We start from the raw sequence: 13,721 nt of genomic DNA, 5'->3' as shown, positions 1-13,721 counted from the left end.
AAAGGATTCCGTTCCCATGAAAATCACTAAGGTGAAGATAAGCACTTAAGTTTAAGAGAAGCAGGAAAGCACATCCTTGCACAAGCTGTTACAGGCAGCCTTCAGCCCCAAGGCAGGCAGGTAGAAAATCTTAGCAATGCAATATGAACACACATCTCTGTAAAATACCCTGAACTAGAGTGTCCTCTGAGTGATAAGGGGACAGAGGGCGTGTTCCCCTCCAGGACCCACCCATCTTGTCAAACTGGTCTCTTCAGAGGCCTTCCCGAAACCATACAAAACTCTGAGAATAAAGAGAGCAAGAAGGTGGTCGCATTCAACTTAAATGCTTTTATTGACAATGTCTTGGAACAATAAGCAAACAATGCTTAAAATTTTTCATTCAAATTCACTTTCCACATGTCGAAAGACCTCAGGGTAGAAAAAAATAAAATAAAAATATAAATATCTGAGAATCCATCTTAATAAATAAATTGAAAACACAATAAAAACGTTTTCATGGAAAACTGTTAATGTCAGTGAACATTCAGACCACCTCAACAATGCATGATCAGTAACATGACAATGAACATCGACACTGAAGGACTACAGTACATGGATATAGCTATTGATTTCTATCTACTGGAAAATAAAGTCCTATCTTTTCTTAGTTTAATATTGGTCGTTTCTAATTGGAACACGCTATTGCCAGGAACACAGTAGGTATTGTTAAAATCAGCTGCACTAGATACAATCCAGCACCAGGTTAATTCCAATAATGAACCCAACAGATTAGTTAGTGCTATGAGAAGACTAAGGAGAAAGAGAAAAGAGACACAGACCAGGCCTTGACTCACATGCTCTACTAACTACCAGCTCTCAGGTGTCACTAGGAACAACACACTCCATGCGGGTTTTTTGTTTTGTTTTGTTTTGTTTTTGCTACATCTCTGGAAGAGGTGAGGACTGGAGGCCAGATGTGGATGCTTGCAAGTCCTTGAGGCCCACAGCCTGGTGTGTTTCACGAACAGGTAAGGTCCTCCCTAGGTCGACGGGAACCCTCGAGGGAAGACGTGTTTCTCCTCTCTGTAATGCACCAGCTCCGGCAGTGGCGCTTCTGGATGCCGGCTGCCTCGCCTTCTCTGACTGCTCACAGGGCCAGCAGTGTGGGTGAGCTCAGGGAGTCGGAGGAGGGCTCGTTGCTGCTGCTGCCCTTTCGGTGGGCAGCGGCACAGCTTGGGAAGGAGTCAGCCTCGGGGTAGGTGAAGACAAAGGAAGACGTGTAAGTAGTGCAGCCTGGAGTACAGGTGACCACGGGAGTACACAGGGGCTCCAGCTCTGTGACCATGGGCCCCATCCCCAGGGAACTGCTGTGCAGAGGCTCCCAGTCTGCTGCATAGAAGGAACCGGACAGGTCCACATCTGGCACAGAGCGGGAGGTCTCCGAGCCACTGGGCCTAGATGATGCCGGAAACAAGAAGTCATCAAAGGGTTCAGCCTTCAGCTCCACGTTGCTGATGCTCTTGACTGGCTCCAAGGATGGCTTGGGCTCAGGGTCGTTGAGAAGGGGCAGGGTGAAGGCCTCCTCAGACTCTGGGGTGGAAGCCTCAGGCAGACCTCCAGTCAAATCCAGGGAGGCCACAGACATCTCCTCTGGGAAGCCGAGGTCATCGGGGATCTTGCAGGCAGGTCGGTGGGCTGCCAAAATAAACTCCAGTTTTTCCTTCTCTTTCAGCAGATTGGCAATTTCAGTCTGCAACGCAGACTTCTCATCTTCAAGTTGATCTGTCTCCTGCATAGAGAGAGATATAAGAAAGCATAAGACACGGGCATGCTCAAGGACCCTGCGCCCATAGTCCCAAGTTCCAACTTTAATAAAGTTTCCGGAGCAGCAGCTGGTTCAACCTACCGCTTGGAGCGTATCTGTCAGCTCCCTCCTCCGATTCCGGCACTTGGCTGCAGCCATCTTATTCCGTTCCCTTCGGATTCTCCGTTTCTCTTCCTCTTCAGGAGATAGCTATAGAAGAAAAGGACCAACATTCAGTAAGGTTGTCTAGTGTCACCTCCATTCAGTCACCCCAGTGAAACTGGCTCCTACAGCACCCGCACCTCTCGGTGAAGCAGTTTTTCTAACCTGCAGTTGGCAGGCAGGGTGTGATTTGCATTTAAAGTGAGATCTTTAGCAGGGGAACAAAGAAGCTCCCGGGCTAGAGAATGAAGTAGGAAGCTGTCAGGGAAACTGTCTATAGAGTTTGTCTTGGGGCCAACTGTCAAAATCTGACAAGGGGGGAAAGGGCTAGCAGCAACAGCTCCTGGTCAGGAAATGCAGTCAGTCGCATCCCTTCTCTGTTGTGTGGTCTGTGCGTCAGTCTCCGCCTCCCCCCCCCCAACTCCCCCAGCCCGCAAAGGTCCAGAATCGCTGCTCACCTGCTCTACTTTGCCCCTTCTGCCGATGCTCTGCGCTCTGCCTCCTGACACGGTCTTCACCATTCCCGCTCTGGCGTAAGCCCCAGCAGACTGGGTGGGGAGTCCGTAAGGATGGGGCGCTCTGGTCTGAGAGGGGGCCACGGAGGAGACCAGAGTGGGCTGCACCAGCCACTGCAGGTCTGGGCTGGTGGAGATGGCTGTCACCGTGGGGATAAAGTTGGCACTAGAGACGGACAGATCTGCGCAAAAGTCCTGAAACAAAATAAAAAGAGGAAAGCGGAGGTGAGCGAGGAGGTTCCAGACACAGGTGGAGCAAGTGGCCCTAGTGTCGCATGAAGCAGGGAGAGAGAAGCATTCCGGTCAGAGACTGCTTATGTCTTCCTGTATGCACCTAATCCGAGATAAAAGCTCTCCCAATATCCTCCCTTGAATTCCGCAGCGCAGCCTTTCTCCTCCATCCTACTGCTGCGTTCCCGTTATCCCTTCGGCATCACTCGCTCGAAAGGGGGTTTGTTATAAATATCCCTGACGTCTGCGCTGACGCAGGCGCTGCTCCGGAGTCTCCAGAATGAACTCGCTTTTTATCAATGAAACTGCCTTACACACCCGCCCGCAGCACCCTCCTCCCTCCTCCCTCCTCCCTCCTCCCTGCTCCAGGCTGCCCCGGGAGGGGGGATTGCCGCGGTTTGCCGCCTCCCAAACTCTAGTTAGCGACTCTTTTGCTCGGGACTTGTTGGCCCAGGCTGATCTCAGAAACAAGTCGGCCGAGAGAAGAATGCAGGCAGGCCACTCAGAATAAACCTGCCGCGCGGGAAGGGGTCACTAAGTCTTACTATGACAAGTGTGCACGCGCTCAGACAAGTCCTGGCTTCCCAGACTAAGGCTGCTCTGACCGCGCCAGTCTCCCTCCAGAGCGAACAAGGAAGACCCCCACTCCCCGCGAGTCACACCCCAGTGTCTCCTCCTCGGCGACCCTCAGCGCGGACCTGGCGGCTGCACAAGCCAAACTCACCTGTGTGTTGACAGGAGAGCCCATGCTGGAGAAGGAGTCGGCTGGGGAATGGTAGTAGGAAAGGCTGTCCCCGGCCGGGGAGGCGCTACTGCAGCGGGAGGATGACGCCTCGTAGTCGGCGTTGAAACCCGAGAACATCATGGTCGAAGTTTGGGGAAAGCCCGGCGAGGGGTCCAGGGGTAGACACTGGTGGGAGCTGCAGAGCAGAGCTGGGTGGGAGCGCGGTCACTGCTCGTTCGCGGAACCGCCGGCTCTATCCAGTCTTCTCAGTTGCTCGCTGCAGTCGCGGTTGGAGTAGTAGGCGCCTCAGCTGGCGCCTTTATAGAAGCGCTGTGAATGGATGGAGTTCCTACGTCACTGGGCGGAACTGGAAGGGGGGGGGAAGCGCGCCCCAAGGCCCTCTGCGGGCGCTCTGTCGTCAATTCTGCGCCCCAGGCTTTCAACCCCCGTCTCGGCATATATCTTTCACCTATGAGTGTTCACATTTGGGATCTTAGGGGGTCTCCTAGACCTTCCGCGTGTAGGATTTCGGAGATGGTCCCCCCCAGAACAACAGGGACCGGCCGTGGAAACCTGCTGACGCAGATGTCCTAATATGGACATCCTGTGTAAAGGAGGGAGGGATTGACGGGAACAGCTCGCCGGCTGCAGCCAACTCTGAGGGTGCAGCGCAGGGGGGGAACGGGGGCCGCGGCCGGGGGAGGGGAGGCGGGAAAGGCAGAGAAGGCGAGCGAACATTCGCACCTGATTCAATGTGGACCCGGTTCCCAGGGTCAAGGGATGAGACCCGGGTCATTGTCCAGCAATCTGGAACTTTTATTTATTTATTTATTTATTTATTTTTTGAGTCTCTGGTATTAGGAGAAGCAAGTACGCAGCCAGCCCTAAAGGCTCGAAGCCTCTGTTCCTAAAGGAAAGCTTGCCCACTAAAGGAAAGCTTGCCCACATCAGCCCCCCCATCCAAATCAGTGCAAAGAAAAAAAAAATGGGAGCTTCTCAGCCCCTCGCTCCAGCTCCTTGCCTGGAGAAACATTAGGACTGAGGTTGGAAGCAGCAAGTGAAGGATTGTAAATAAGTGTACAATAACCTGATTTAACCACAGTACGGGGTTCATTCATAAATTCGTGTTTTAAAGGACGGCAGCACCCACTCCCCGACCCTTAGCCACTTAGAGCTATCAGGGTGACAGTCCCCGTTGACACTGACGGATAAACATTGTGCAAAATTACCCTACAAGTATGCCTGAAGGGGTCGTATGTTTAGTTTTGAGCTGAGACCAGAGGGCGAGTCGGGGCAGGGGGGAGCTCAGAATTACAAAGTGAGGTGAGCTCGGGGGTGGGGGGAGAAAGCAAGTCGGTGCTGGGAAAATGGGGGTCTGAATACGTGCAGTCTGGAAACTGCGCTTACAAGGAACCCGCCCGCAGCGGGTGATTTTCCAGATCGGACTTGGGAATGGGGGTGGGGGCGCAGAGGGGACGGGAAGAAAGGTTCCCAGCTGTGCCGAGATTTTGGCGTCTGGGACCTGAGCACAGCTTTGAGTCTTGGAAGATGGAACTTTGAAGAGGCCAGGTGCTTCAGTGTAGAACAAACACACCCCTACATGCTCTCGGCCTCCTGTCCTTCCGCAGAGGACAAGCCGGGTTAGACTGACTGGGCTCGGCCCCAGAGCGCCGGTCACCTCTGGGATAGGAAACCGCAGATCCTCGCAGAACTCATGTGTCCCCCTCGTCTCCATTCTGTGGGTCCCAAGGGTCAAGCCAAACGGTGGGCATTCCAAGACCGACTAGAGAGGATTAGGACAGCGGATGGATCTTTAGGGGCGCAAGGGGTGCAGAACCACAAACCTGCCTCGGGCCGCCGCACCCGGGAGCTAGGCGATCTTTCTATAGATAGTAACAGCGAAGCGGCTGTTTACAGCAACACAGCGCCGCCAGGGCCGTCTCCAGGCGACGCCGCGCGGCCGGGCGCACGGTCCGCCCATCCAGGCCACCCGCCCTCCCTGCTCCCTAGGAGCCGCTGCCTCCCTGGCCAGGCTGCGTCCGCTCCCGTCAACTGACATCACCCTCGGGTTCGGGGGGCTGATCCCGGCTGGCTCCTGCCTCTGCGTTAGCCTCCATTCTTAGAGATCCAAACCCAGCGGGAGCGGGGAGGGCAGGGAGGCGGGGATTCGTGGAAATAGGCCACTTGCTATTTTTGCATTCTCTGTCACAGGCAGAGGTGAAAACAGAATTTCATCATTGTATGTCATTAGTTTATGTTGGTGGGAATTTAGGCCCCCCCCTTTTTTTTCTCACTCAGAAAAGGGGGGAGGGAAAGAGAACAACACGATATAGAAACACAGGCTTCGTGTAGCTGCTCAATCCTGAAGGGATTTTCGTGGCTGCAGCTCATCTGTCATGTGCTCCCACTGTTCTTTACTATGAAAGGGAGAGACAGAAAGATTATGCAGACGTCTTCCCTCTTATTAGTTTCGACAAAGTAGGTCAACCTTTGAGTTCCTGGGTCTGTCTGGCCTTGCCTTCCACTCATAACTTCGTCTCAGGGACTCTTAGAGAAAAACTACAGAGATTTGATTTATTTCCTTTTCAGGTTTGAAGCAGCTCTGGCCAACACCTCAAAGATGTGTCAAGATTTTATATCCAGGATTTATCTCATACATCGCTTACTTTGGCAGTAAAAAAAGAGAGGCCTTTGGGTGATCCTTCCTCCTCCAAAGAGCTTTTTTTCCCCCTTCTTGGCAACATTATGGCCAGAGAGTTGAACATCTAATACATCTGTCCTCTGAAAAGGACAAGCCAGAGACTGGAGAGATGGTTCAGTGGTTAAGAACACTGTCTGCGCAGCCCGTAGTGGTGGCACACACCTTTAATCCCAGCACTCGGGAGGCAGAGGCAGGCAGATTTGAGTTTGAGGGCAGCCTGGTCTACAAAGTGAGTTCCAGGACAGCCAGGGCTATACAGAGAAACCCTGTCTCGAAAAACCAAAAAAGAACACTGGCTGCTTTTCCAGAGGACCCAAGTTCAAGTCCCTTGGGAACATGGCTAACCCACAGCCTGTGAGTCCAGTTCCAGGGAATCCAACGCCCTCATCTGGCTTCCCTGGGCATCGGGCACACATACATTGCACAGACATACATGCAGACAAAACACCTATACATATCAAACAACACAATTTTAAAAGGACAGACCATTGTATTAGTGTCTTCTCTTGTTTATTTAACAAAGAACTATTGAAGGACTTGGGTAGAGGCTGGCACTTCCTGCAGAATGGGGTGAACCTATCCTTATCTCCGCCCGGCCAAGCCTCTGGGGAAGGTAGATAAGTAAGTCAAGAGAGTATTACGGGCCGGGCGGTGGTGGTGCACACCTTTAATCCCAGCACTTGGGAGGCAGAGGCAGGCGGATTTCTGAGTTCGAGGCCAGCCTGGTCTACAGAGTGAGTTCCAGGATATCCAGGACTATACAGAGAAACCCTGTCTCAAAAAAACAAAAACAAAAGAAGAGAGAGTATTATGGGGCTGCAGTAAGCGGCTTGACAGATCTAAGGATGGAGGAGCAAGGGGGTACACTGAGGGTTCAAGACAGGACTCAGAAGTGACTGCAATATAGAGTGGGGCCTAGATCATCTGTCCTCTGAGTAAGACCAGGGCTGAAAAGGGTCAGCGCATCGTATAGGGTCCAAGCCCACTACTCAGACCCCCCTGTGTCCTCCTCCACCGGTGATCATTTGATAAGACACTCTTACATCTCAATCTGTTCATAGCATCCATTCATTAGTATAAACATCACATCTTTTTTTTTTTCCTGAGACAGGGTTTCTTTGTATAGCTCTGGTTGTCCTGGAACTCACTTTGTAGACCAGACTGACCTCGAACTCAGAAGTCCGCCTGCCTCTGCCTTCCAAGTGCTGGGATTAAAGGTGTGCGCCACCACCACCTGGATAAACAACACATCTTAAGAAACAGGGCAGACTTGGGGGTATGGCTCAGTGGTACAGTGACTCCTGGTGTGCACAAGGCCCTGAGCTTAATCCTACCACTACAAAACCTGAGAGCAAGCAGAAAGGAGAAATTATGCCGGGTGTGTTGGCCAGGTATTTACAGCAGTGTTCATCACAGTAGCCAGAACACAGAAGCAGTCACATCCATCAACAGAAAAATTGATTTTTAAAATATGGTGTACACGTACAGTGAAATAGCATTTCAGTCTTTTTTTAAAAATAGAGAAAAATCTGTCATTTGTGGTGGTATGGAGGGACCTACAGCATATCATGCTGGGTGTAATAAGCCAGACACCAAAAGACATGTAGCACATGACCTCACTTACATTTGAATTCGCAGTGGGGAACTCTTGGTAGTAGAGAGAAGAAAACAGGTTACCAGTTGCCAGATAGGAGAGAGAAAGTTGGTAGACAAGTACAAAGACACACTTAGGCTGGAAGGGTAGGTTGTGGTCTTCTATTAAATAGCTCACACATACATGCACACACATGCACACAAATGCACACATGCACACACATGCACACATGCACATTCACACTCACACATGCGGAAGCACACACATGCATGCATGCACAAGCACACACATTTTCATGCTTGTAGACCAGCCCTCACATCTAGCCAACATTCACTATGTAGCTGAGTATGACCTTGATCTCCCAACCTCCTCCCTCCACCTCCCAGGTGCTAGGATTTCAGGTACATTGCCACTAAACCTGGCTAGTAACAGATATCTCAAAATTTCGATAAACAGAAGAAAGGATTTCTGATACTTTTATCCACAAAGAAATTATAAGCACTTGAGATGGTAAGGATGCTAATTACTCTGTTTTGATCATTACAAAATAGATAAATGTATTAAAAGACCCCCCCCAAATCTATACAATGATCTGCCAATTAAAAATAAAGTTTTTTTTTAAATGGAGCTCACACAATGTAGTCTAAAATAAAGCCAATTCATCTCCTGCACGTGAAATTATCTTTGCCATTTGCAAAGGTCAGAGCAACTTTGAGACAGGTGTGTGTGCCCCAAATTGCCTAGTGCTTGCCCCAGTAAGGCAGGGATTCTGTGACTTGGACAAGCCTGAGCGTGAAGCAGCACAACTTTGGCAACAAATGCTTATCTGTGTGCTGAGTTCCTCTCCCTGGAAATCAAGAGCCAAAAGGCTACAGAATCTCCAGTCTGATTTTAGCCCAAATTAAAAACAGATTCAAAGTGGGTATAGTAGGTCCTGCCTGTAGCCCTGGGTACTCAGCGAGCTGAGGAAGGATTGCTTTGGATCTGGGCTACACAGGGAGTTCCAGGCCAGCCTTGGTTACAACGTGAGACTGGCCTTGACTTATAAAAGCAAAATGAAAAGAAACAGCCAAACCAAAAACAGAAGCTGGGGCGCTGGGCATGGCATCCCATCCCTGCAATGTGTGTGCATGTAGGAGGATCAGAAGTTTAAAGTCACTCTTGGCTACACAGGGAATGTGGGGTTATAGCTAAAGGAAGAAATGAAAGGAAGGAAGGAAGAAAGAGAGAGAGGCGAAAAGGAGGAAGATAGGAAACATTTTTTTCCCAGCAGTTTTTTTCTTGGCCCATGCGTGCTCTACTGATTTCGCTCTGTTGCGTGGTGGGACGGTAGAGAAACCTGACCAGCGTCAAGGCGGTCGGTGACTTTTTGAAGTTGAGTGTGCATTGTTTAGCCTGTGTTATTGCAACATTAAGTGAAAGGCTGCCCGTCTGCACCGCCTACGTAAGTGCTGCCGCACATGCCTTGTCCCCAGCATGCAGAAGCAGTTATTTATTTAGGGAAGTGTGGTCTAGTGGTGAAGGGCTGTGGTCAGAGCACGAGACCAGTAGTCAGGAAGATGTGCACACCAGAATCAACTCTCTTAGTGACTTGGGAAAGCCATTTTTTTTTTTTGGTGCACTTCTTTGGTCATTTTTATGCTTCCCCACCTCCTTTTTGAGACAAGGCTAAGTTCAGACTCTGTCTCAAAAAGCCAAAGGACCAGGGAGAAGGACAAGACTTAACGTTCTTGGGTATGAATAGTCAAAAACTGGGAAAGATAAAATACGTAACACGCTTGAGCTATCCTTCAGCTGTTGCAGTCTAGGTAGTGTAACATGCAGTAGTTCTTGGTAGGTGGGAGATCAGAGGACCAGCCTCCCGCTGCTATGCTACCCCACGAGAAGGGCCACAGTGCCCACACATAGACAGCACATAGTCAACAATGACAGCAACTGTTGAAAGTATTCTAAATGTGTCCGTTCTAAATGTCTGGATTTGACAAGAAGTGTCTCACATGCTCTGTGAGACTCACACGATTGTGAGCCCAACACAGGGTCTTAGTGGGATCAAGGCTCATCATCGTATGCCTCTGCTTGTGAACAGAGCCCAAGTTGTCCTTATTTAGAAGAGCACAGGCACAGATTTACCACTAGCACCACCCCACGCACCCGCCACCACCGCGACTAATTAGTGCAAGTGATTTAGCCTCTTTGGGAAGAATTCTGTTTTCATTTGGAGCAACTCTTGGCTTTCTGACAAGAGATGATGCTTCAGTAGGAACCCCATCCTGCTGCTAATGCGAGCACTTAAACAAGGCTGTGTAATGCCAGCAGCAGATCCATCTGGAACTGAGGAAACGGGACAGCTTGGGTGCTGAAGACCAACTCACTTCAGCCCAGGCTTGCCATGTTATCCACCACCAGGGGCAGAATCCCACGCCCGTCTGTCTGCCATGCCGAGCCACGCTTCGGAAACAAGAACACACCATTAGACAACAAGGGAGGTCTTCTTTGGATTCTCAGCTGCTCAAGTGTCCTGAGCTGACCTTGTGTGGCTCTCTGGTCAGCTTAGCTGCTGGTATTCCAAAGGAACCTCACATACGTCACTAAACCTATAGGACAGCAACACACCCTGAGAAACCTCAACTGCAGGGCTCTGGTCCAACGAGAAAAATCTCACCATCAGCATGGGCAGGGCCAAGGGCGGCTAGAAAGGGCTGGCACATGACGTGCTTCAAGGCATTGAGACATCTTATCCATCGTCTTACTTAACAGAAGCTGAAAGAAGCATTGATTCCTGTAGTGCCAAAGAAATCCTTTCCCACTGGGAAACTCCAACGCACTCTTTGGGGATGAGGGGTGACTCTGCTCCCTGGCCTGTCCATCAGAGCTTCAGCTTACATGTGGCAATTTTTTTTTTCATCTTAGTCTTTGATTTATGTCCTGTAAGAAAACTTCCAGCCGTAGCTTACTGCCAGCTGGGGTCTCACGTTCTTTTGCTGCCCTGTTTACCTGCAGGGTTAGAGAGTTAGAGAGCACTGGTGAGATTCTAAAAGGGACTGACCTAAGAATTTCATCCTCAAGGCTGGAGGCGGGGATGGGTGTGGGGTGGGAGTGGGGGTGGTTCCTCACTTGCCTAGAGTACAAAAGGCCATGGGTTCAAGACCTAACGTCAGAACCAATTTGTATCTTTGGATTTTGAGCTACTCTGGGTATGGATCAGTTAAGTCAGGGCGAGGGGAGACAGATCTTCCACCAGCAGATTCCGCTTCCCATTTAAGGGTGAATTAAATCAGGACTCCGAACAGACCTGCTGTCCAACCCAATGCACCCTGCTTAAAATTTGGTTTTTAAAAAGCAAACATACAAGCAAAATGCCACTCCTCCTGGAGTCTCTAAATCCTCTCTGCCCAGCCCTTGGCCAGCCTTTGACCTTAGCTTGTCGCACTTGCCCTTCTGGCACTCCAGCCACGCTGCTGTGGTTTTTTTCCTTCCCTGAATGCCCCCAGCTGGTTCTATTGCTGGACCATCCCTCTCCTTGCTTCCTTTTGCCTCCCGGACACTGAGCTGTTGACTCTTCCTCTACCAATGCTCAAATGTCACCTTCTCCAGGAAGCCCTCCTCCAGTGTTGCACTCCTCGACTTCTGTCACTTTCTCTCATGTCCCTTGGGTTTCCTTTTCCTGCGTGTTTATCACTGCGATGCTGACACCGTCCGTTTGTCCATACACTTTTTCATTGTCTTCGCCAAGCAGACCCTAAGCTCCTCAAGACTCGGGGGGAGCTTACCTGGTTTACTGAGTATCAACCCTCACTAGGCATTTGGTAAATGCTTGTGAAATGGAAGGATGTTAAACAGAAGGCTAGTGGGCCTTTTAACTAAGAAAACAGCACGGATTTCCTTATTTGGATGAGAAACTGTTGTTTGGTTTTGGGGGACACGGTTTTAATGGTTAGTTCAGGTTGGTCTCAAACTCATGGTGATCCTCCTGCCTCTTCCTCTTAAATGCTGGAATTAGTACAAAGAGTTGTAATGGGCATTACCTTTTACCACAACCCTCCTCAGCAAAACCAAGACCCTGGTTAGCATATTCGTGATCAATGTAGTTCGAAGACTTATCCACTCAAGGCGTACACACACCTGTTCTTAGAACTGTACATACCCAGCATCCCTGTGCTCTTGATGTTTCTAGCATCCCATCCACAGAAAGGAAGATCTGGGGTACTTTCATTTTAAAGCCATAACCACTCCACCCATGAATAATCTGTGAAACCTAGCATACCTGGGAACCTTATAACACACACATGTGCGCACACAGTCACACTCACACACACAAACATGCACACAAGTGCACAAACACAGACAAACACACATGTACACTCTCTCTCTCTCTCTCTCTCTCACACACACACACACACACACACAAACATGCACACAAGTGCACAGACACAGACACACACACACACACACACACACACACACACACACACACTTTTACTACAGTATGCTGAGATCGTGCCAGGACATTGAGTTCCCCAGAGGCGGAAGGAGAATTGCTTCCCCGTACCAGGAACAACACCTAACACAACAGGATAAAGGACCCACGTGTCTCTTGTTTCTGGGTGAATAGCCCTATCCCCTGCTCCAGCTACTGACTTCTGGGAACAATTTGGCTATGACTGAGCACACTCAAGGGGGACTGTACAGCGATTTGTTTGAACTACACAGAATAAATCCACACACCCAGAATCACTGAGGCCCCAGATGTATCAGGTACATCGGCTCCGTGGAGCTGGTCTGCTCTCTGCTGCTGCTATAAACACCACCTTGTGCTCCTGCCTGGTTCACACATGTGTACCACGAAGGCATGGCCCTTCTAGCCCTCTTTCCAGACCCATCAGGTGGTTTGGAATAAGTCCTGGGATACATGCCCAGGGGCGGTCTGTGGGTTAACGGTCTTTGCTTTTGCTGCAGATAGGATATGTGTGTTTGTGTCTAGTGCCTGACATCCAAGTCAAGTTCATTTGAACTCTGGGCTTCATCTGGCAGATGGCCGTCTGAATTTAGAACTTGGAAAGGAGATAAGCAGATAAGCAAGGGGTTGGGAAATCGTCTGGAGGACAGAAAAGAATAGAATAGAAAATGAGTAATATAAACTCTGATGTTCACCTCACTTTCTCGGTCCACCGAAACAGCTCACCAAAAGATCATGCTGAGCCATGCCGGCCAGTAATTCTCAGGATCCTAAGCCATTTTCCTGGGACAACTACCTCTCCTATTCCTCCTCCTCCCCCTCTTCCTGTTTTGCTCTGTTTTCAGTGTTTCTAAGTCAGGGTCTCTCTATGTAGCCATGGCTAACCTGTTACTCACTTACATAACCTCGGGTGGTTTTGAACTCCTGGAAATCCTCCTGTCTCAGATCTCTGCATGCTGGAACTATAGGCATGCACCGCTATGCCTGGCTCTTTCTAACTCATGTATGGCTCATACAGTAAAGTGACTATATGAAGAAGTGAAGGGTTTTACATTAAATGTCTTAGTCTGTGTGTTAGATAGAGGCAGCTCTGGGGCATTTATATCACACCTCTAGTTTGAGATAATTTAGTTGTATTTTTATCAGATGACCCTGTTTTGTTTTCTATTTCCCAGTGGTTTCAGAATTCCCTGCAGGGAAGAAAGGGGTTTTCACGTCCTTCAAAATATCATTTCCTTGTATATGAGCCAGAAGGTACTGAGACAGGGCGGGCCTCTGCAGTTAATCCTTCCTTAATTCAAATTGTGCAGACTCTAGTGTCCTCTTTGCCGTCATTTAACACCTTTGGTGAGCACCTACTATGTGGAGATCGCTGGAATCCATAGTCAGTAGGCAAGCTTCCTAAGATAAGGCTTATTGTCTGATAAAGAATAAACAAGAAACAAAAACACAAAACAAAACAAAAATCAGATAAAAGTAAATACGAGGGTGCTAATGACACCTCATCAGTGAGTAAAGGTGCTTGTCACTCAAACCTGACTACCCGAATTTG

The 13,721-nt window shown here is 49.6% G+C and overlaps 1 protein-coding gene across 1 annotated transcript; it reads right to left on the bottom strand.

Annotated features, from left to right (window-relative positions):
* Positions 1-321: 321 nt before the first annotated feature.
* On the bottom strand, positions 322-3,695 carry Fos (Fos proto-oncogene, AP-1 transcription factor subunit). Its single transcript, XM_021179278.3, has 4 exons — positions 3,419-3,695; positions 2,407-2,658; positions 1,889-1,996; positions 322-1,771 (listed from the first exon to the last, which is right to left on the bottom strand). Exons 1-4 carry the CDS (start codon positions 3,557-3,559, stop codon positions 1,130-1,132), a joined length of 1,143 nt encoding a protein of 380 aa, XP_021034937.1. The 5' UTR covers positions 3,560-3,695; the 3' UTR covers positions 322-1,129.
* Between the last annotated feature and the right edge of the window lie 10,026 nt (positions 3,696-13,721).

This window comes from Mus caroli, unplaced genomic scaffold (assembly GCF_978045245.1).
Source record: "Mus caroli unplaced genomic scaffold, Mus_caroli_1 scaffold_14, whole genome shotgun sequence".
In the NCBI taxonomy this organism is placed as follows: Eukaryota; Metazoa; Chordata; class Mammalia; order Rodentia; family Muridae; genus Mus; species Mus caroli.
The sequence above is the reverse complement of the archived record's forward strand: the minus strand, read 5'-3'. Positions and strand labels throughout refer to the sequence as shown.